The following is a 19,869-nucleotide window of genomic DNA, read 5'->3' as shown; positions in this document are numbered from 1 at the left end:
CCCTGAGAACCCAAGTCCTTAAGCCGCTGCCACTGCCTGGCACGGGTTGCCTACTTGGGGCCAGCTGGCCCCACCCGCTGTGGAAAGCTCTGACGAACAGCCCAAGTACAAGGCAATGGCAAGGCCAGTGAGCCCGTGTGGAGCCCTCGCCACCAGAAAGTTCTAGGAGCGTCAGTTATCCTCTCTAAAGGAATAGCCACTAAGTTCCCAGTTAGCAAACAGCTGGAGGAAGCCATCTGTCTAAAAACTGGGGGAAAAACAGCCCATCATCATGACATGAAAACCCCTATCATGGTTCATGGTATTTGGCTATGCCTTTAAGTTCTTGTTAAAGTAACAGGCTGAGGTATTAAAGGCCAAACACTACCACTCTAGAAACATGCCTCTCACTGGCTTCTGCTCTAAAAGCCACCAGCTACTCTCCTATCGACTAGAAAGAGGCAAGCTTTACTGATGAAGTTAAAGCAAAGAGCACAGTCCATATTCAGCAGGAAGATTCCTTTATAATGGCGAATTTGATAATACACAGTACTAGAGTAGGCCCTGAGTCACTGGGCCACAGGAGGCAGGAAGGGAGCAGGTCTGAGGACCAACACATTCCAGGGCTCACGTCACACTGCACTCATGCCAGGAATGACCGCTACGTACCTCCCTGAAGTTCGGCCCACCCACCAGTTCAGTCAAGAATTACGCCACATTTAATTCTTCGGTTTTGGCCACTGAAGAAAATCCACCATGACGACAGGATTTCGGCACAACAGTCTCTTTCCAGTCATGAGAGATATGAATGTCCCGGCTCTTGATAAGAAACAAGTTTGACTTCTCTTGCAAGAACCAAAGAGAATTTTTTTCTTTATTATCCGTCGAGATATTTATATATATTTAAAACAGTCCATTCGGTGCACTGTTTCCCTGGAAGATTTCTCAAGGTCACCCCTCCAGTAGCTAGAGGGGTCATGTATCAGGGAACAAAGAATTAAGACACTTCAAAATAAGCAATAAAAATCCTAGTGCAACACTCAGAAGCAGATGGTGGGCTTGCAGGGTGGAGGGGAAGGAAGCAGGTGCTGTTCAGGGGCAGGGTGCGGCCTCTGGAAAAAGCCAAGTGGACACAGGAGCATCAATAAGCAGGAAACACTGCTGGGGAAGGCCTGTTTCCTTCTGTGCTCTCCCCCGTTCTCAGGGCTGAGGACCCTACCCCTCACCTTCCACCCACTCTGGTGACCTGCACGCTAAGTTGGGTAGTCTCTGACTGAAACAGGCCTAGGCCAGGAATGGGGATCCAATTCCAGAGGACCCAGGTGGGTTCCTTTCAGGCTATTCCAAGCAAGAGGTACCTGGGAAAAGGCAAGGAAAGGAGACGCTTCAAAGGCTCACAGAGAAGAAGCAAAAGGTGACTAGTAACACAGTGGCTCTGAACCTGGCTCTGGTGGGGGGGGGGGGGGGGACCTGGGGCCACTGCCACCTTATCCCTGTGCTGGGGACAGACTGTGCTATGTCTTCACAGCCAGCAGCAGCCTGAATACGCCCCACATCCCTTTCATATGGATATACGCACACAGTTGTAGATTTCTTAACTGACATAAATGCAACGGATTCAGGTTCATTCCACTTTAAGCTGCTCGGTCCCCCGCCCTGAGGGGTTCACACGTTCGGCCCTGGCCAGGCTCCTCCCTCCCCCCACAGCAGGATAGTGACCCCGGGATGAGAAGAGGACACATACCATAACAGGTGCCCGGTGGGGAGGGCCTACCTCAATGAGACTTCTGTTTCTAACCCTGAGAACCTAAGGAATTGTGAAGGACTCGGAGAGGGAGCTGGGGTTAAAGGTCACCGGGCTTTTTATTGCAGTTAAAGCAGACTCGGACAGGATGGTCCCAGCCTCGAGAGGGGACAGCCCGGCGGTCATGGGAACACTCATCACAGAAGCCCTGTCCGCAGGCCCGGCAGTGGTGCTTGGAAAGCTTGATGCTGAACTCCTTCCGGCAGCTGTGGCAGTGCAGGATCTCATGGTCAGGCACCCAGTACGCCGGCCTGGCCGCATCCTTCACCAGACCTGTGGCAGGAGCAAACGACAATGAGCGGGATACACAGACCCAGCACGCCGAGTCCCACCGGGCAAGAAGCATCCTCGGGCACCTCTGGCTCGCAGTCCTGCTGCGCACACAGCCCCCTACAGAGGCCTTCACCCCGTACCGTGCGGCTCTGAATCTCCAGAGCTGGCACCTAGGCACTGCGCTCCCGGGTGACCCTGAGGCGCAGCTCCAGTAAGAACCACTGGAGTAACAATAAAGCAGCCCAGACTCTGGGAGTTGGGACATCCCTTAGTTGCAACCCCAGCTCCACTGAGCACGTGTTCGTTAGCAGCTGCAGGATTAAGAGACGGTTCCCTAACCCCTCAGGGCCCTGGCTTCCTCATCTTCAACAAGCCACATTCAAGAGCAGCTGTGGGGATTACGAGAAAGAACATGTCTAACGTTGGGACCCGCCAGCCAGAGAGCGCTCAGCAGGTGAGCCCCGTGGGGAGCAGACGGCAGGCTCTCTGTGCCAAGGGCAGCCCTGCTTCTCCCAGGTACCCCTGAGAGCAGATGCAACCTGAGCTTCAAGCCTGGGCAAACCTATTCCTATACCCTCGAGTCAAAAGTTCATCTACTCACCTTTAAGCCCCAGTGGTGGTAAATCAGATCCAAGCAATTTTCACCAGCACCCAACCCAGGAGCCTCTGGTTGCTCCCTTGCAATGGGCAGAGACAGCCGAGGCCCAGCCAACCCTGCCTAAGCCTTCCACACACCGGTGCGTTTCCCTTCCCCTTCCTCTCACCATCCTAGTTACAAGTACCCCTCCCATCAGGAGGTAAATAAAGATCTTCTATCCTAAATGAAGAACTGACTAGTGAGGTAGATTAAAGACAGCCACAAATTCTGACGCTCCTGCCCCTCCCTCAGACCCAGGCAGGCTTTGTGACTAGGGGAAACTAGAGTAGGAGTACCAGCTTCCAGGCCCAGACCTTAAGACATTGCTGACTTCTACTTCCTACCTCTTGGAACAGGAGTCCTAAGCACCCCGTGTAAAAAGTCAACTCCCACTGGAGAAACCACGAAGAGAGGCCTGGAGAATACACGGAGATGGGTTCTACCAAGCCCACCTTCCAGGCATCCCTGACAAAGTACCCAGCGTGTGAGTGAGGTTGGCTTGACCCCTCAAGACGGGTCAGGCTGCCATACTAGAGCATCAGATGGAAACTCTACGCAATGCCACCTGACCAGAATAATAACCATTCCTGACTCAAAGTTGTGAGACATGATGAAATGGTGGTTGTTTTCAGCCTTTACATGTTCAGGTAGTTTGTTAGACGGCAACAGATGGTATAAAGAGATGGCCTCCGGGAATAAACACAAAGGTATGCAGAAGCAAGAAAATGTAAATTCTCAGTCAACTCCTTGCTGTCCAACTCAATCTAGGTCAGCAAGCTCTGACAAAATGACAGCCCAGGGCACCGTGAAACCCCTCATCCCACGTACACTACACCCACCTAGTGGTATGTCAATGGCTGTCACTACAGCTCCCAAAGTGCTCTGCACGGCCTCGCCCACCTTCCGAGCAATCAACGTCCCGCCTTCATCGTCAGCCTGTGCTTCGGTAACATCTGTGGACAATGAGAAAGGAAAAGCCATCACCTCTTAGGTCATTTCACAAATGGAAAACTGGGGCAAACACTGTGCTACCCTATAAAGACTATAGCGGTCTGGGCTGTGGGTCAGGACACACCCTGACACCAAGTGACCTCTGTTAGTCCTTTACTTCACTCTGGAGCTGTTTTAGAACCAGAAAGGGTCTAGGAACAGGACCAAGAGCCTTCTCCAGGAAGAAGATCCAGTCTAAGCCGTGTCTGATAAACGCAGGACAGGGCTAAACCCCCCCCAACCCAGGACTAGCACCCCCTAGGACTCTATTAACAAAGAGCTTAGAGGATGCCAGCCAGGACCAGGGGAGCAGCTGCCCTTAGAAGAGCGACTGGGTTAGGAACAGGGTTACGGGGCGCCTCGGTGGCTCAGTCGGTTAAGTGTCAGACTTTAGCTCAGGTCATGATCTCTTAGTTCGTGAGTTTGAGCCCTGCATCAGGCTCTCTGCTGTCAGCACGGAGCCTGCTTCAGATCCTCTGTCTCCCTCTCTGCCCCTCCCCAACTTGCTCTCTCTCTCTCTCAAAAATAAACATTTCGAAAAAAAAGAACAGGGATTAGGCATGTGGGGGTCCACTTCCCAGTACCCTGTGCCAAAGAAAGGGTCCCCTCCACCCTTGCAGCCCCTGGGCCCCACGTTACCTAACTGGACATTCCTGGCTTCATAGCAGTTGTCACACACCCGCACAGGCGCAGGGCCCCAGCCCCGCTCGGGCACTGGCCGGGTCTTGGATGAACAGCTGTCACAGAAGCCCTCCCCACAGGCCCGGCAGTGATGCTTGGTGTCGTTATCTTTAAAGGATGTAGCACATTTGTTGCAGCTCTGTTCCAAGCCCAAAACAGAGAGGCAGGTATTATTCGTTTCTGCTCAGCTGAGAAAAGTCAGCGAGACCCAGGGGAGGACCACAGGACACTTGGAACGGCAGGAACCCAACAGTTGTAACAGAGAGAACCTAAGGCCTCCGGTCACATGGAATGCACCCACTGAAGCACAGCTGTGACTATCATTTTCTTCCAAGAAGTACCTGGAAAGGCACCTTATATCTATTTGGCTGAGTCATAGCGTTCTCAGAAAAACTATGCTAATTCTAGCCAGGAGACCAATGAGAATTCATTTTTTTCCTACAGCTTCCCAAAAGAGCCTTTGGGAAGTTGGTGGAGAGTGAGCTTCCCGTCACAAAGTGTTTGGACCAAAGCTGGGGACTCCCTTGATGTGGTTACTGTAGAGATTTATGAACCAGGCCAAATGACCTCTAAATTGCCCCTTTCCCTCCAGATTCTGTTATCTAGGACTTCAGACATCTATCTAACCAATAATAACTAGCCCCTGCAGGCCAAGAAACTAAAACCCACTGGAAAGAAAATCACAGAGTAACACAAAGGGAAATCAATGGGCAAAGAGAACACTGGCTGCCTTGATGCACCCCGCCTTTTCTAATACCCTGGGAGCTAATCTGAAAGAGAAATTCCACACCTCCCTCACAAAATAAGCTTAGAATGGGGCAAAACGGCACCAGCATGGGCCACACCAGGGATGCGGGTGCATCCTGCCACACCATACCAGGATCTGGGAGTTGGGCCTCCAGTACGCAGGGGCGATCTGGTCTGTCAGCCAGGAAGTCACAGCCTTGGTGGGCCCAAGGCTAAGCTCAGACACTGACTGAGCCATAAAGTTCATCCCATCCAAGAGGCGCTGGGCAGCATTGTTGTTGTCCTTCAGAAATCCATCGGTCTGAAATGAAAATGCAGGCTCCCATCATTCTCCGAAAAGAGCAAAAGGAAGGAAGGCGAGGGGTCTCAGGTGAGTAGCACACTCATCACGGTCAACTCAGAACCACAAACTCCCGGGCAGAGAAGAGTAGACCAGGAGTCCCTCTGGCTTCTAGGCAATACCACAGCCAACCAGTCATTACTGACTTATTCCTTTCAAGGCGACAAGATCTGGTGCACAGCTGTTCAATTCAGGCCTTACCTGCCAAACAACATGTACAAGCCAGGAGATACTCGAGTAAGGATGGTACCTCCTCCAGGAAGCCCCCCACCCCAGGCTGGGTTTAGCCCTTCCTCTCGGTTTCTTCTGAGAATCCTATTTTCACATGTAAAGACAGTATCTGTTTACATATTTGACTATTAGACCAAACCCTCCGAAAATAACCTATCTTCTTCATTTTTGTATTTTTAAGTGTCTAGTTCAATTCTGGGCATACAGTACTCAACCAACCTAAGTTCAAATAATGAAGGAGTGAGTGAACAAACAGAAGGGGAGGGGCCTGTATCCTCTAATCCTAAGGACCATGAGGAATGTGGCCTAAAAGTGAACTATGATATTACTACTTTCTTGGAATAGAACTATTTACCATAGAGACAACAGCTTTCACAAGAACAAACACAGATCCAAAAACAAAAGACATTAGTCATAAAAAGTACAGTGAGAAAATTATACTAGTTCAAGGCCACACTAAGTCCTTGGGACAGGATGGCCTGGCCCATCATGCCAAGAGGGTGGGTTCCCGAAGTGAGACCATCCCACAGGGACAAATTTTAGTGGGGCTGGAAACTGGAGAGAGGAGGAACAAAACACTAAGGACATCTTCAGTTTTATGAGCTGTAGGACCTGGAAAAGCTCAAGATGGCTGCAGGGAGGCCTGTCAGGCTGACCGGTAGCCTTAGGAGTCACCCAGCAAGTAAGATAAGTTCCTTAGAGAAAAATCTTTTTTTTTTTTTCCTACGAATAGAAAATGTGTTTTGAATTACTGGCAATTCCAAGTGTGAGTTGTGGTTTGATACAGAATGAAATCACCACATCGCTACCTCAAAATTGAATTCAAAAGTCAAATTAAAAAATAGGGTCTACAGTAATCCCACTTCTTAGAATATACTGCAAGAAAATTTCCCAGAACAAAGGCTTTCTTACATAAAGAATGTCATAGCATTTTGATAATAAAAATATTATGTAAACAGCATAAATATTCAAAAAAGGGGGGATGGGGAGGGGCACCTGGGTGGCTCACTTGGTTAAGTATCCAACCCGACTTCAGCTCAGGTCATGATCTCACAGTTCATGAGACTGACTGCCCCCCATCGGGCTCCACGCTATCAGCTTGGGATTCTCTCTCTCCTTCTTCCCCTCCCACTCTCCCTCTCCCTCTCCCTCTCCACCCCTCCCCCACTCACACATGTGCTATCAAAATACAAATTTTTTTAATTTAAACATAAAAAAAGGGGATGGGAATCAAAATAAGGCATAAGACAATGTTACACAGTTGACTACAAAGGAAAATCATGAGAAGTGGAAGCAATGTGGAAATAAAATGATGGTATGAGGGGCATCTGGCTGGTTCAGCCAGTGGAACATGCGACTCTTGCTCTCACGGTTGTGAGCTCAAGCCCCACACTGGGTGTGGAGGCTGCTTAAAAAAATAAATAAATAAAAATAAATGGTGGGATGGGAGAAAAGCAGGTAAATGGCACGTAAATTACATTTGCATCTATACAAACATGCCTATGGAAAGGAGAATGTGAAAAAGTATTTCATTTGCTAAGGCAGTACAACAATAGGCCAACATTTAGTTTATTTAAAGTTCTCCTTCTAACATGGAGGGTATTAGGCTAAGTGAAATAAGTCAGGCAGAGAAAGATGCCATAAGTTTCTCAGGATCCATGTATGAGTGAAAACATAACAGAAGACCAGTTGAGAGGGAAAGCGGGGCGGGGGGGGGGGGGGCAGTCACAGAGAGGGAAGGAGGCAAACCATAAGAGACTCTTCAATACTGAGAACAAACTGAGGGTTGATGGGGGGCGGGGGAGAGGGGAAAGTGGGTGATGGGCATTGAGGAGGGCACTTGTTGGGATGAGCACTGGGTGTGGGACCACTGGGAAACCAATGTGACAAGAAATTATATATAAAAAAGATAAAATAAAAAATGAAGTTGTGCTTCTAATGTACATCCAAGAAGAAATGAAAATAACGGTCTCGAACAAGAAAGGCTCTCCAGATCCTGACTTCCTAAACCACCAATATATTAAAATTCATGGTTAACCTGAATTCCAAACAAGCTCCACTTTTCCACACACATGAATAACTGAACGATACAAGAAGAAAAACAGAACCGCTCTTACCCCCGGCCACACGTGCACAATCTCTGTCCGTACCACCGTATCCACAGGATCTTGGTTCCCAAACCAGTACTGCCGGCTACGGTAGACCACGCCGCAGTTAGGACACTCGATCACATACCTACAAGGAAAGCAAACAGACCCTGTTACCCGGGCAGGTACCTGGCAGACGAACACACCAACAACCCTCAGCTACATCGTCGTCATTTAAACTCACCCAGACCAGGCATATTTTGCGAGACCCATCCAGGGGGAGTCAGTGGAAGCGGATGTCTTGGGCACTACGCTGACCTCCTTGCCTCTCTCATAGCAGGCCTGAAACATGGAGCACTCTGCCAGCTTCTTCTCTGTACACCAGACCCCCTGGCCTCTTTATGTCCCTGTCCAGCCCCCTCCCAACAAACCATACCAGCTGAGGGTTTACAGACTCGGGAGTTCAGCACATCAGAGGGATCATTGCTCTAAAAAAACCCAATGCCCTGAACAATCATGAACTGAATGTGGCCCGGTCCCGGGCCCCAAAACTGAGCTGTAATTTATACCCATCACGGTCCATTCAACTGGGTTCCCGCAGGGCACTCCTGCTCTGGGGAAGAATGAACAGTCAATGGACATGGCCCTGGCATAGAAGCCAACAGAATAACAGGAAAATCTGCTGGGAAGTCAATAAATAAATAAACCAAGGGGCCCCAGCATCAAAGCCCTCTTGAGTTCTTTTGGTTAGAGCTAGGGAAGAAGTTCCCGAGATACTCGGTTTGAGTATCAAATTCTTTGGGATACAGTAAAGGGTGGCCCCAAGCCAGTCCTCAAAAGCCGAGCAGAATCCGCAAGGCAGCTGCGGGAGCAGGGAGAAGCTCAGAGCACTCACCTTGCAGGTATAAACCCGGTTGTCGTACTGGTGGGAGTATCTGCAGCGGCTCTTGGCTTCGTGAGGGACTCCTTCTTTCCCATGGTTCATGCTGTTCTTACATCCAGCCCTGAGTGAAGCCCAAAAGCTGACGGTGAGGCGGCTAAAGAAGCCCCCGCCACTTCCACAGAGTCTGAGCCGGAGCCAGACACAGGGCCGAAACCAGACCTTGGTTACGAACTGGGCCCTGAATAGTGAGCACAGAGGGCACGGCGCATGTCTCAGAAATCCACATGCCTCTCTTGTACTTGAACCAACAGCGCTCAAAGGCACTACTGGCCTTGTGTGAGGAGAAAGGAGAAAAGGAGGAATCTCCTCCAGGAAAAGCCACCTGGTCCCACAGCGGAAAGGAGGAGCCTGAAGACACCACCTTGACAGGAGATAAAGACTGAATGGCTCTCGGCAAACCCCCAAATCCAAAAAGCAGGAAACGGGAAGTTTAGCCAGAACAGGCTGCCAAGATGTAAAACAAAAACCAACCTCCAAAATTTGGCAATACATTAAGAGGAGGCTTAAGCTGAACAAGAAAACCTTCCGAATCAACAGTGAGCTCTGCCATCCTGACAAGGCAGAAACAGAGATCGGGACTTTAGAGTTTCACTGTGATAGAAGGGAAAGTTCTGGAAACCCTGGTGAGGCTGTTAGAATGGAAAAGTGATGATCCAAAAGAACCTAAGTCCCTCATGCTGGGCTATGGGGTAAACAAAAAGGAAGGTAAGTCATGCTGGCAACTACCATCCCTCTTTCCTCACCAAAATAACCTTCATTCTCTGAGCCCAGACTGTGTAATCTAAGAACCAAATCCTTTTTACATATTCAGAGCCAAGGTGGTGGCCTTTCTGAGCCCAGCAGGTAGCCTACAGGGTTCCATGCAAAAACAAACACACAAAACCTTTCACAAAAGGCTCAGGTCTCCTCCCCTAAATGGATAAATCTGGAGGAGGAGGACCAGAGGTCCTGATGTGAGCAAAGACAATTCAATGGTGAAGAAGGTGGTGGGGTGGGGAAGTGTCTACGGGACCAGGAGACTGCAAAGCACTTAAATCCGCTGAGCTCCATGGGACAAGTCACCTGACTGTGATTTAATAGCCATCAACAGCTCAAATTAATCCAGTGATCTCCAGAGGGTGGCCCCAATCAGCAACATCAGCATTACCTGGGGACTTATCAGAAATGCAAGCTCTCAGGCCCTACATCAGACCAACTGAATGAGAAACTGGGGAGGCAAGGCCCAACAATCTGTTTTAACGTGTTTTTCTGGTGCACACTAAAATGGGAGAATCACTGCCTAAAGCCCCCGTAACAAAGTGTGGTCAACAGACCAGCAGCACGGGCATCACCCGGGAGCATGTTAGAAATACACAATCTTAAAAGCAGACCCTCTGGTTCAGAATCTGCATTTTAACAAAATCCCGAGGTGATAAATACACAGATTATAAAATTTGACAAGCACTGCCCTAACTTCGCGTTCTCAACTCAACATATTAGAATCATCTGAGGACCCTTTTTAAATGCACCAGTGTGAAGGCCCCACCCCAGATCTGTTAAGTGTGAATCCTTGGAAGGGAGGCCCAGGCCTTGATGATTTTGTAAGATCCCTGGATAATTCTAATGTGCTCGGAGTTTGCCCTCACGGTGAAAGGAATCAACCAGGACTAATACCTACCACAGAGCTTTGGACACACTAGGCTACCAAATATCAATGAGTTTAATGACTACAGCGAAAAAGCCTTGGTAGGAGAAACACAGAAAAACAAAGCAACTGAAGTTTTCTGTAGTAAAAACTTCCCAAACCAGAAGGCAATGGCCCATCTAAACCAGGTGGGAATCTTGAGAGGATTCTTCATAATCATGTGTCTTACAACCTCAGAGTGTGGTCCCCCGACTGCCAGGACCACCTGAGTACTTATTGGCAGTGTCCTTCTCAGAGCCCCGCCCATCCTTAATTCAGAGTCTGTGATTTACCCAGACCTTAGGTGATCCGCAAGCACACTGAAGTCTGAATTCTGAGCCTCTTTTCCCAAGATGACCAGCCTCACTTACCCACAGCTGAGGCACAAGGAAGAGCAGGTGAAGTATTCATCTGGGAAAAAGGAGCTGTGCGCCATCTGGTCATCGGGGATCTCACCGCTGAAGCGGTCACTCAATGCCTGCCGAGGAGGGAAGGCGACACGTGAAGGCACTTGGCGGAGCCCCCTGTGCTTTGGCCCTTCCACTACGTGCCTTTCTAAGTCCCCCTCGCTGCTGGCTTATTTCTCGCAGGCTCCATGGCCAGGAGAGGCAACCCAATGACTTCTGCTCCTCACCCTCGACCTTCTTGGCCCGACATGCCCCAGTCCTCACCACAGGAAACCTGAGGAAGAACCAGCTCATTTCCCAAGAGGTCAGAAGGGAGCCAACAAAGTTACTGCGCTCTCCTGATTACATAGGAGGTTAGGAACACCTCACACACTCAGTCTTTCATTCAAAACCACCACGGACATTGACTAATGCCCACTGCATCTTTTGAAGCAGGAACCAAGGAACTGAGACCTGAGAAGAGGGCTCGTCTTTAAGTCAGAGAGAGGCAGAGCTGAGCGGTGAGCTGGGAGTTCCCTGGGCGTCTACCCCAGTTCTAACCACAGGCGCTCTTTTTCCGCTAGGCCACAGAACTATCTCAGTGTCAAAAGGAAGGCATCAGCCAAAAAACAAGGAAGAATACGGTGCCTGGCAGCCTTTTGTCAACTACAGTAACCTAAAAGACCGCAAATGGCCAAAATAAATGCCAAGAGAGATAAAGTATTTGCAAAAGCAAACTGAAAAATTTTATGTTGAAAGGTAGCTTTCATTGCTGGTCCTCTGTTTTCAGGCACTACTTTATACTGAAAGTATTTTTCAGGTTAACTTCTTCCTGCCAGGCCCTTACTCACATGCAATGGGAAAAAATTATATAAGTTAAATAGAAATGGGATTTTCTATTTTTACCTTAATGGGATTTATTTATTTTTGAGAGACAGAGACAGAGCACAAGCGGGGAGCGGCAGAGAGAGAGAGGGAGACACAGAATCCGAAGCAGGCTCCCAGCTCCGAGCTGTCAGCACAGAGCCCAACACAGGGCTCGAACCCAAGAACCGTGAGATCATGACCTGAGCCAAAGTCGGACCCTTAACTGACTAAGCCACCCAGGCGCCCAAACTTTAAAAATCATTATATGCATGCAGTTCCAGGCTTCTAAGTTTCAATCTCCCGTGCTGAGGCAGCCATGCACTATTCCAGGGGAAGAGAAGGAAAAGTGGCTAAAACAGAAAGACAAGTTATTTCCCTTAGTAAAAGACAAAAGAAAATTTAAGATGCGATTTGGGAAAAGAGCAGATTGATTTTAAACTAAGGCTCTCGTGAGCCGCCCAAGTGGCTCAGTCAGTTGAGCATACAACTTTGGCTCAGGTCACAATCTCACAGTTCGTGAGTTCGAGCCCCACATTGGGTTCTGTGCTGACAGTTCGGAGCCGGGAACCTGCTTCGGATTCTGTGTCTCCCTCCCTCCCTCCCTCCCTCTCTCTCTCTCTCTCTACCCCTCCCCCGTTTGTGTTCTGTCTCTGTCTCTCAAAAATAAATCAATGTAAAAAATAAAAATTTAAACTAAGGCCCTCGAGCTCTGAAGGGAATTTCACTTAAATGAGAACTTACTTGTTCAAGTTCCTTTTCCTTTTCTCAGTGAGGTCTTAGTATCCTGAATTCCAAAATCAAGTGTTTACAGAGGCACATGACATCAGTGTTGAGCCAGGCCAGGTGTGGGACACTAATGGCAAGGAATGTGTCAAAGTGAGGGTGCACGGCTCACCTAAGGGCATTCATATTCGGCCTCTGCGAGGCTAAGGCACGGGGCCCTGAAGACACCATCTGACAGCAATGGCCCAGCAAGTGCCAATCCTTCACTTAGACCAATAGAAAAGGCCTGACAAATAATACATGTAAGTCCTGTCCTCTTGGGGGTATTTTGTGAGGAGTAGCTTAGGGAAAACACTAAGCTTTCCAGAGAGAGAATATAAATAACTATACATAGGAATATTAAAGAGAATAAACAAGAACCAAAAGTAGAATCACTCACCAGTCTACATGGCCTACTCTGTCCCACTTCGAAATGACCCATCCTTCCAGGGGTTTTTGGTCTCGCCTCTTCCCCCAAAGCCTTCCCAACCCCTCAAGACATACCACACTCCAAACAGCCTTCTCCAAACAGCTGTCGTATTCGATACCTGACAGAGGCACTGAGTAGGCAATGAGGCAAAGTTATGGCCCAGCTGTACGGATCTGACCTCGCAGACGAGAAGATACGCGCCGTGAAAGCAGTTTCCTACCTTTGTATCCTCCGCTGACTCCCAGCGAAGGTCGTGACAGGTGCTCAGCTAGGACCTCTGAAACGAAGCGGTCCAACCCCCGTGCATACGCCAACCTCCTCCCTGCACCAGGCTTCATCTCATGCCCACAGACCCTCTCAAATTTAACGCCAGCTGCTCCCTGATTTGCCAAATTACTGACAACTCTTAAAGCTGTATTTCTCCAACAGGTATATGCATAGCTGTCTGGGGCTGGCTGTGGGAAAATACAGCATTATGTTCCTAATGCATCAGTTTATTGGAAGATTTGGAGAGGAAGTTTGATAGATACAGACTGCGCAAACCCGGGCACAGTATGACACCGAACAATTTGGGTAAATAAAACATGAGACACCACCCCCCCGCAAAGGCATATAAGCTTGTAGTTTCCAGGTCTGCACCCTTTGTGCCTCTACTTCCTTATCTATAAGATAGGGATGCTGGTAGTACCTTCCTCAATAGGAGTCTTCACAATTAGACTATAAAGATCGGATGAACTTAAACATGAGGAGCACCTGGCATAAATTAAGAGCATAGAAAACACTCGCTGCCATTATTAACGTCCTTTGTGTTGTTTCCTATGCGGATAATTTTCTTATTTTTTTCCTTGGATACCCTCCTACCTAATCCAGGTAACACACAGGGGATACAAGAACCTCCCTCCTTTCCAAGACAGCTCACTGGTCTTCACAGTTGCTTCCATTTGTTGGCAAATTTTATTTAGTTAGCGAGCTCTATGCCCAAAGTGGGGACTGAACTCACAACCCTGAGATCAAGAGTCACATGTTCCACCGACTGAGCCTGAGAGGGGCTCCTTTATGTATGTATGTAGGTATGTATGTATGTATGTATGTATGTATTTATTTATTAAGTTTATTTAGTTTTGAAAGAGAGAGCAAGCTGGGGAGGGGCAGAGAGAGGGAGACTGAGCATCCGAAACAGGCTCTGCACTGACAGCAGAGAGCCCAACACAGGGCCCGAACCCATGAACTGCGAGATCATGACCTGGGCATAAGTCAGACATTCGACTGACTGAGCCACCCAGGTATCCCTATTTTTTAAATTTTTTTTTTCAGTTTATTTTGAGAGACAGAGACAGAGAGACAGAGAGAGAATGAACACACGTGTGGGAGGAGCGAAGAGGGAGAATCCCAAGGAGGCTCCACTGTCAGCGCCGAGCCCGACGAGGGGCTCGATCTCACAACCGTGAGATCATGACCTGAGCCAAAATCAAGAGTTGAACACTTAACCAACTATGCGACCCAGGTACCCCTATTTTTTTTTTCTTTAGTAGGCCCTATGGCCAATGTGGGGCTTGAACTCAGTGGGTGAATATTTAGTTGCAAAAAGACGTGTGTGTATCTGATGGGGTAACATAGGAAGAAAAAAAAAAAACTAAGGAACATAGAAGCCACTAAAGAGGTATAGGGAAAACCAAAAAAGAATATCTTAAGTCAGGCAGAGAAAGACAGGTACCATATGTTTTCACTCATATGCGGACCTTGGGAAATTTAACAGAAGACCATGAGGCAGGGGAAAGGGGCAAAAAAAGTTACAGAGAGGGAGGGAGGCAAACCATAAGAGACTCTTAAGTACTGAAAACAAACTGAGGGTTGATGGGGGACGGGAGAGAGGGGAAAGTGGGTGATGGGCATTGAGGAGGGTGCTTGTTGGGATGAGCACTGGGTGTTGTATGGAAACCAATTTGCCAATAAATTATATTTTTTAAAAAAAAGTATCTTTACCCCAGAGTTTTTTCTTTTAAACAAGTAACTGAAAGGATAACCTAAGTACTAGTTTCCCTCAGGAAAAATATCAAATGTAGCCCGAGTTCACCAGCTGGGCCGAATTCAGGGGGGATGCCACTCCCCCGAAAATATAAAATTGCAGCCCAGGAAGTGGCAGCACAAGGTTCTTTCTGTTCCAAACCCAAGTGGCCTGGCTCACTTCTCTGAAAGTTCTTCAGAAAAATGGCAGCAAGCATCTCAAGGCGTGAAACAGTCTGCAGCCTGATTCCGTGGTACGCATGCCCACAGAACCTCCACCGCCGCCCGCCCTAGACCAAGTCACTGTTGGCTTATGCTGGCCAGGGCAGCCATAACCTCTTGTGACATCAGAAAGAGAAGAACTCCTAGGTTAACCAGCCCCATCACTTCAGACGCTCATCACCCCTCTCACTTCCCTCAAGTCGCTGAAGAGCTGGTAGTTAGTAATGAATCGGAGCTTAACAAACTTCAGGAGTACTGACATCCACCAACAGTATGGGAATATAACAGCAGAGCTGTTCAAAACAAATCCAATGTTAGTGTGTTTTAGATACAAGGGTAAAGAGAAAAGATCCTCCTTTCTTTTCAGTGTGGACCCTGCCACCTAATTCATATACTTCGTCTTTCAAAGATTCCAAACCTCACATCATTCCAGTTTTTCTTGGGCTCTCCTCCTCCTGAGGTCCCCAAGCTGTTAGAGAAAGGCAGGGAAGGACCTCTCCTGAGAAAGCTAGGGGGAGCATTTGAGACAACTCTAGAAAAGGTTACCTGGATCTTGAACTTTAGTTGCCTTGGCAACAGTATGACCCTTTCTACTGAACCTGTAAGGTTAGTCCCAGTCATCAAGGGCTATCGGTGAATTTTCTGATTCAAAATGGAGACTCTTACGTAAATCACTGATGCCACCCAACTCCCAAATGTAATAACTTTATAAATAGATACCTCCTGATGTGATAGAATTGGAAAGTCAGAGTTTCTACAATTAAAGATCAGAGGCTAAAGAAGGTTTAAGACGGTTCTCTCACATATTCAGAACTGTAAATACAGGTAAGTTAATTCAGTATTTCACTCCCTTATTCAACAGAAACCTGAAGAGCTCTTTAAACAGATTTACCTGCTCAGTGAGGGCACGCTCTGCTGGTAGGAGTGTGAGCTGTTACTACCATGGAACCTGGTCAAGAAGGGGGAAATAACCCTGCTAGAAAAGAGGGACTGGAGCCTGGACCACACAGTGGCCAACTGGCAGGAAGAATGATCAGGTCAGCATGATGAATCAGGAAACAGCGGGCGGGCCACGAGAGCAGAGGACCACTGTAGACCTCTCTCTCACACAAATTCTGCAAACTCTTCCGTCCTTCTCATTCAGCACATTTCCCGTTCCATAATGAACATGGAAAGGGGCCCTTAGGCTCCCTGGGAATCCAACAGCGCTACATCAACCAGGTGGAAGCTCATAAGATACAGCTAGTAACTTTTTTTTTTTTTTTTAATTTTTTTTTTTTTTTTCAACGTTTATTTATTTTTGGGACAGAGAGAGACAGAGCATGAACGGGGGAGGGGCAGAGAGAGAGGGAGACACAGAATCGGAAACAGGCTCCAGGCTCCGAGCCATCAGCCCAGAGCCTGACGCGGGGCTCGAACTCACGGACCGCGAGATCGTGACCTGGCTGAAGTCGGACGCTTAACCGACTGCGCCACCCAGGCGCCCCGCTAGTAACTTTTTTAAAGTACACTAATTGCATTAAGAAAGAGGTATGTTTCAGGCATGCCTCGGTGGCCGACTCTTGATTGATTTCAGCTCAGGTCGTGATCTCGAGGTCATGGGATCCAGCCCCTTGTCGGGCTCCAAGCTGAGCACCGAGCCTGCTTAGGATTCCTTCTCCCTCTCTCTGCCCCTCCCCCACTCATGCTCACTCTGTCTCTTGGAAATAAACAAACATTAAAAAAACAACCTCTTAAAAACTGAGAACAAACAGGGTTGATGGGCAATGGGAGGGAGGGGAGGGTGGGTGATGGGTATTGAGGAGGGCACCTTTTGGGATGAGCACTGGGTGTTGTATGGAAGGAAACCAATGTGACAATAAATTTCATATTTTAAAAAATTTAAAAAAAAATAAAGTACACGCAGAATGTTCAGTATAAAAAAAAAAGAACAAGGTATGTTTTATGTACTATTTTAGAAAGATAATTCAAGATTCCGTGAAAAAAGCAAGCTGGAGGATAACAGGAATCATACGATCCCTTTAAGGGAGAAAAATAAATACACGATATACTTGTGTAGCACTGAAAATCTCTAGAAGCATATACAAGTATTAGTAATGGTTATGACGGGGGTGGAGAGGGACCTTAACTCGTACCTTACACATTTCTGTACTATTTGAATTGTATATCATGAACACACATTGCTTTTTTAATAAATGACTTTTTGAACATGAAAATACAATTTATGGGACTATCCTTTCTAAAGGCAACTGGCACGTGCATCAGGAACCTTTCAAGATGACTACACTCTCTGACCTTCTTAGGAGTGGAGTAACTACTGAGAAGGACCAGATTCCACTGGGTTAAAGGCTCCGACTTGGTAGCCAGACTAGCTGGTTCAGATTCTCCACCACTGACTGAGTCATCTCAAGCAAATTAATTAGGTTTATGCCTCCACGTCTCTACCTCATACAGCAGGTATGAGGATTAAGTGAATCTATTACACGCAGTGCAGAGCATACACTACGTGGCCCACAGTGAACAATCGGTGACATCAGTCAGTAATAGCAGAGGGGTTGTCATTTACCCTAAGGAAACAGGCACAATGTAAACAATACCTTTAAATATACAGAAAATAGAAGAAGGAAAAGACGAAAACCACTACTAAAATAAGCAAAATTAACTAAATGTAAAAAATGATCGGTCCTCCGTATAAACGAAAAGCAGACAGCTTTTTTTTTCAAGACGTGTTTTCATAAAACATTTAATGGCATGGGGGAAAACACTAGGCTTCAATGTTCCGTGAACAAAGCAAAGTATGTAACTGCACATACATACACTCTGACCCCAATTCTCTGTTTAAATAAGTAGCGGGCACCTGGGTGGCTCAGTCATTAAGCAGCTGACTCCAGCTCGGGTCATGATCTCACAGTTCCTGAGTTCGAGCTCCGCTCCAGGTAAAACACAGAGCCCTGCTTCAAGTGAGGCATGCTTCTCTCTCTCTTTCTCTCTGCCCCTGTGGGACTACCCTTCGTGGGATTCTCTCTCTCACTCTCTGCCCCTCATTCACTTATGCTTTCATTCATTCATACATACATACGTACATACATACATAGCAAAGACGAGCACCTGGGTGGCTCAGTTGACTGAGTGTCTGACTCTTATTTCAGCTCAGATCATGATCCCAGGGTCATGGAAATGAGCCCACGTCAGGCTCTGCGCTGACAGCATGGAGCCAGCTTGGGTTTCTCTCTCTCTCCCTCTCTCTCTGCCTGTCCCCCTCCCCCACGACTGCAAGCGCTCTCTCTCTCAAAATAAACTTTAAAATAAACAAATAAAGAGCAAAGAAGGGCACCAGGGTGGCTCATTCACTTGAGTGTCCAACTCTTGATATTGGCTCAGGTCATAATTCCAGGGTCATGGGATCGAACCCCAAGCACAGTGAGCATGCAGCCTGCTTGAGATTCTGTTTCCCTCTCTCTAAAATTAAAACAAATAAGTAGCAAAGACTCACATACCACCATTTATCTACTTTTTCATACTTAGCTTATATTATTTTGCCATTACAAAAGAATGTGCTATTCACATCCCCTCTAAAGGTCTCCTATGTTCCTGTGGAAGAGTTTAAGATAAATTCCTAGAGATGATACACCTAGAATATATATTACTCATATCTTCACCTACACTAGATATTTCTAAATTGCATTTCAAAACAGTTGTACTAATTTTGTTTATTTTTAATTAATTTTTTTTTTTTAGTAACTTCTATGCTCAATGGGGCTCAATCTCATGACCCCAAGATCAAGAGTCGCACATTCTACCAACTGAGCCAGTCAGAAGCCATGGTTGTACTAATTTTAACTTCAACTGGCAGGTTTTGTTTTTGTTTGTTTTGTTTGTTTGTTTAGAGAGAGAGTGTGTGGGAGAGGGGCAGACAAAGAGAGAGGGAATCTTAAACAGGCTCCCCGCTCAGCACAAAGCCCAACACAAAGCTGGATCCCACGACCCTGGGATCGTGACCTGAGGGGAAATCAAGAGTCCCAATGCTCAACAGACTGAGCCGCCCAGGTGTCCAGGTGCCCCCCGCCCCCGCCACCACCATGGGAAGTCAGTAAGAGTCTGCACTGCTTCACATCCTTTTGGACATTTTCTTGCCAGACTTTTCAGTGTTTGCCCTCATACCGCTGGGGTTTTCATTTGAGTTTCTTTGATCCCTAGAGAGCTGAGATTTCTATATTTGTGCATCCCAGTTTTGATCCCCTCATTTGTGATTTGTGTCTGCATGTTCTTAAAAGTTTATACACTTTCTCCTGACAATATTCCTGTACATCTTATCTAAAATAAAGAGAAATTGGGGCGCCGGGGTCGCTCAGTCAGTTAAGCGTCTGACTTCGGCTCAGGTCACGATCTCACGGTTCGTGAGTTCCAGCCCCATGTCAGGCTCTGTGCTGACAGCTCAGAGCCTGGAGCCTGCTTCAAATTTTGTGTCTCCCTCTCTCTCTGCCCCTCCCCAACTTGCACTGTCTCTCTCTCTCAAAAATAAGCATTAAAAAAAATTTTTTTTAAATAAAGGGAAATTTTACATAGGAAAAAAATTACATTTGTCCTATTAGAACATACCACTTCGTGAAGTGTTTCTACTGAGTTAGCGAGGAATAGGACAAAGCTAAGAATACCAGAGAGAGAAAGAAAAAACTGGGAGAAGCAGGAAGCCAAACAAATTATTTTGGCATTGATAATTTATCTGTTTATGCCCATCCCCACTCATCTGTTCCAAAAAGAATTCAAGGCTCCTTGTAAAAATGAATACAACAAAATAAAGCCAAATAAAAAATAAATGGAGA

The 19,869-nt window shown here is 47.3% G+C and overlaps 1 protein-coding gene across 2 annotated transcripts in view; it reads right to left on the bottom strand.

Moving 5' to 3' along the window:
- Positions 1-483: 483 nt before the first annotated feature.
- The window catches only part of ZFYVE1 (zinc finger FYVE-type containing 1), a 53,087-nt gene continuing 33,701 nt past the window's right edge, over positions 484-19,869 (bottom strand). The window contains exons 5-13 of one of the 2 annotated variants that reach the window (XR_006962054.1): positions 10,747-10,853; positions 8,665-8,773; positions 8,014-8,111; positions 7,800-7,917; positions 5,242-5,412; positions 4,323-4,503; positions 3,533-3,646; positions 1,206-2,056; positions 484-1,091 (exon numbers count right to left, since the gene is read on the bottom strand). Coding sequence is in view for 1 of the 2 variants with exons in the window: in XM_047079404.1 (XP_046935360.1) it covers positions 1,824-2,056; positions 3,533-3,646; positions 4,323-4,503; positions 5,242-5,412; positions 7,800-7,917; positions 8,014-8,111; positions 8,665-8,773; positions 10,747-10,853 (1,131 nt within the window). In the remaining variant the exon portion in view is untranslated. Of the gene's footprint in view, positions 2,057-3,532; positions 3,647-4,322; positions 4,504-5,241; positions 5,413-7,799; positions 7,918-8,013; positions 8,112-8,664; positions 8,774-10,746; positions 10,854-19,869 lie in introns of both variants that reach the window. The other variant, XM_047079404.1, reaches the window with a different exon arrangement.

This window comes from Lynx rufus, unplaced genomic scaffold, assembly GCF_022079265.1.
Source record: "Lynx rufus isolate CCGP_SWC_20201006 ecotype Redwood Valley unplaced genomic scaffold, mLynRuf1.p SCAF_17, whole genome shotgun sequence".
In the NCBI taxonomy this organism is placed as follows: Eukaryota; Metazoa; Chordata; class Mammalia; order Carnivora; family Felidae; genus Lynx; species Lynx rufus.
The sequence above is the reverse complement of the archived record's forward strand: the minus strand, read 5'-3'. Positions and strand labels throughout refer to the sequence as shown.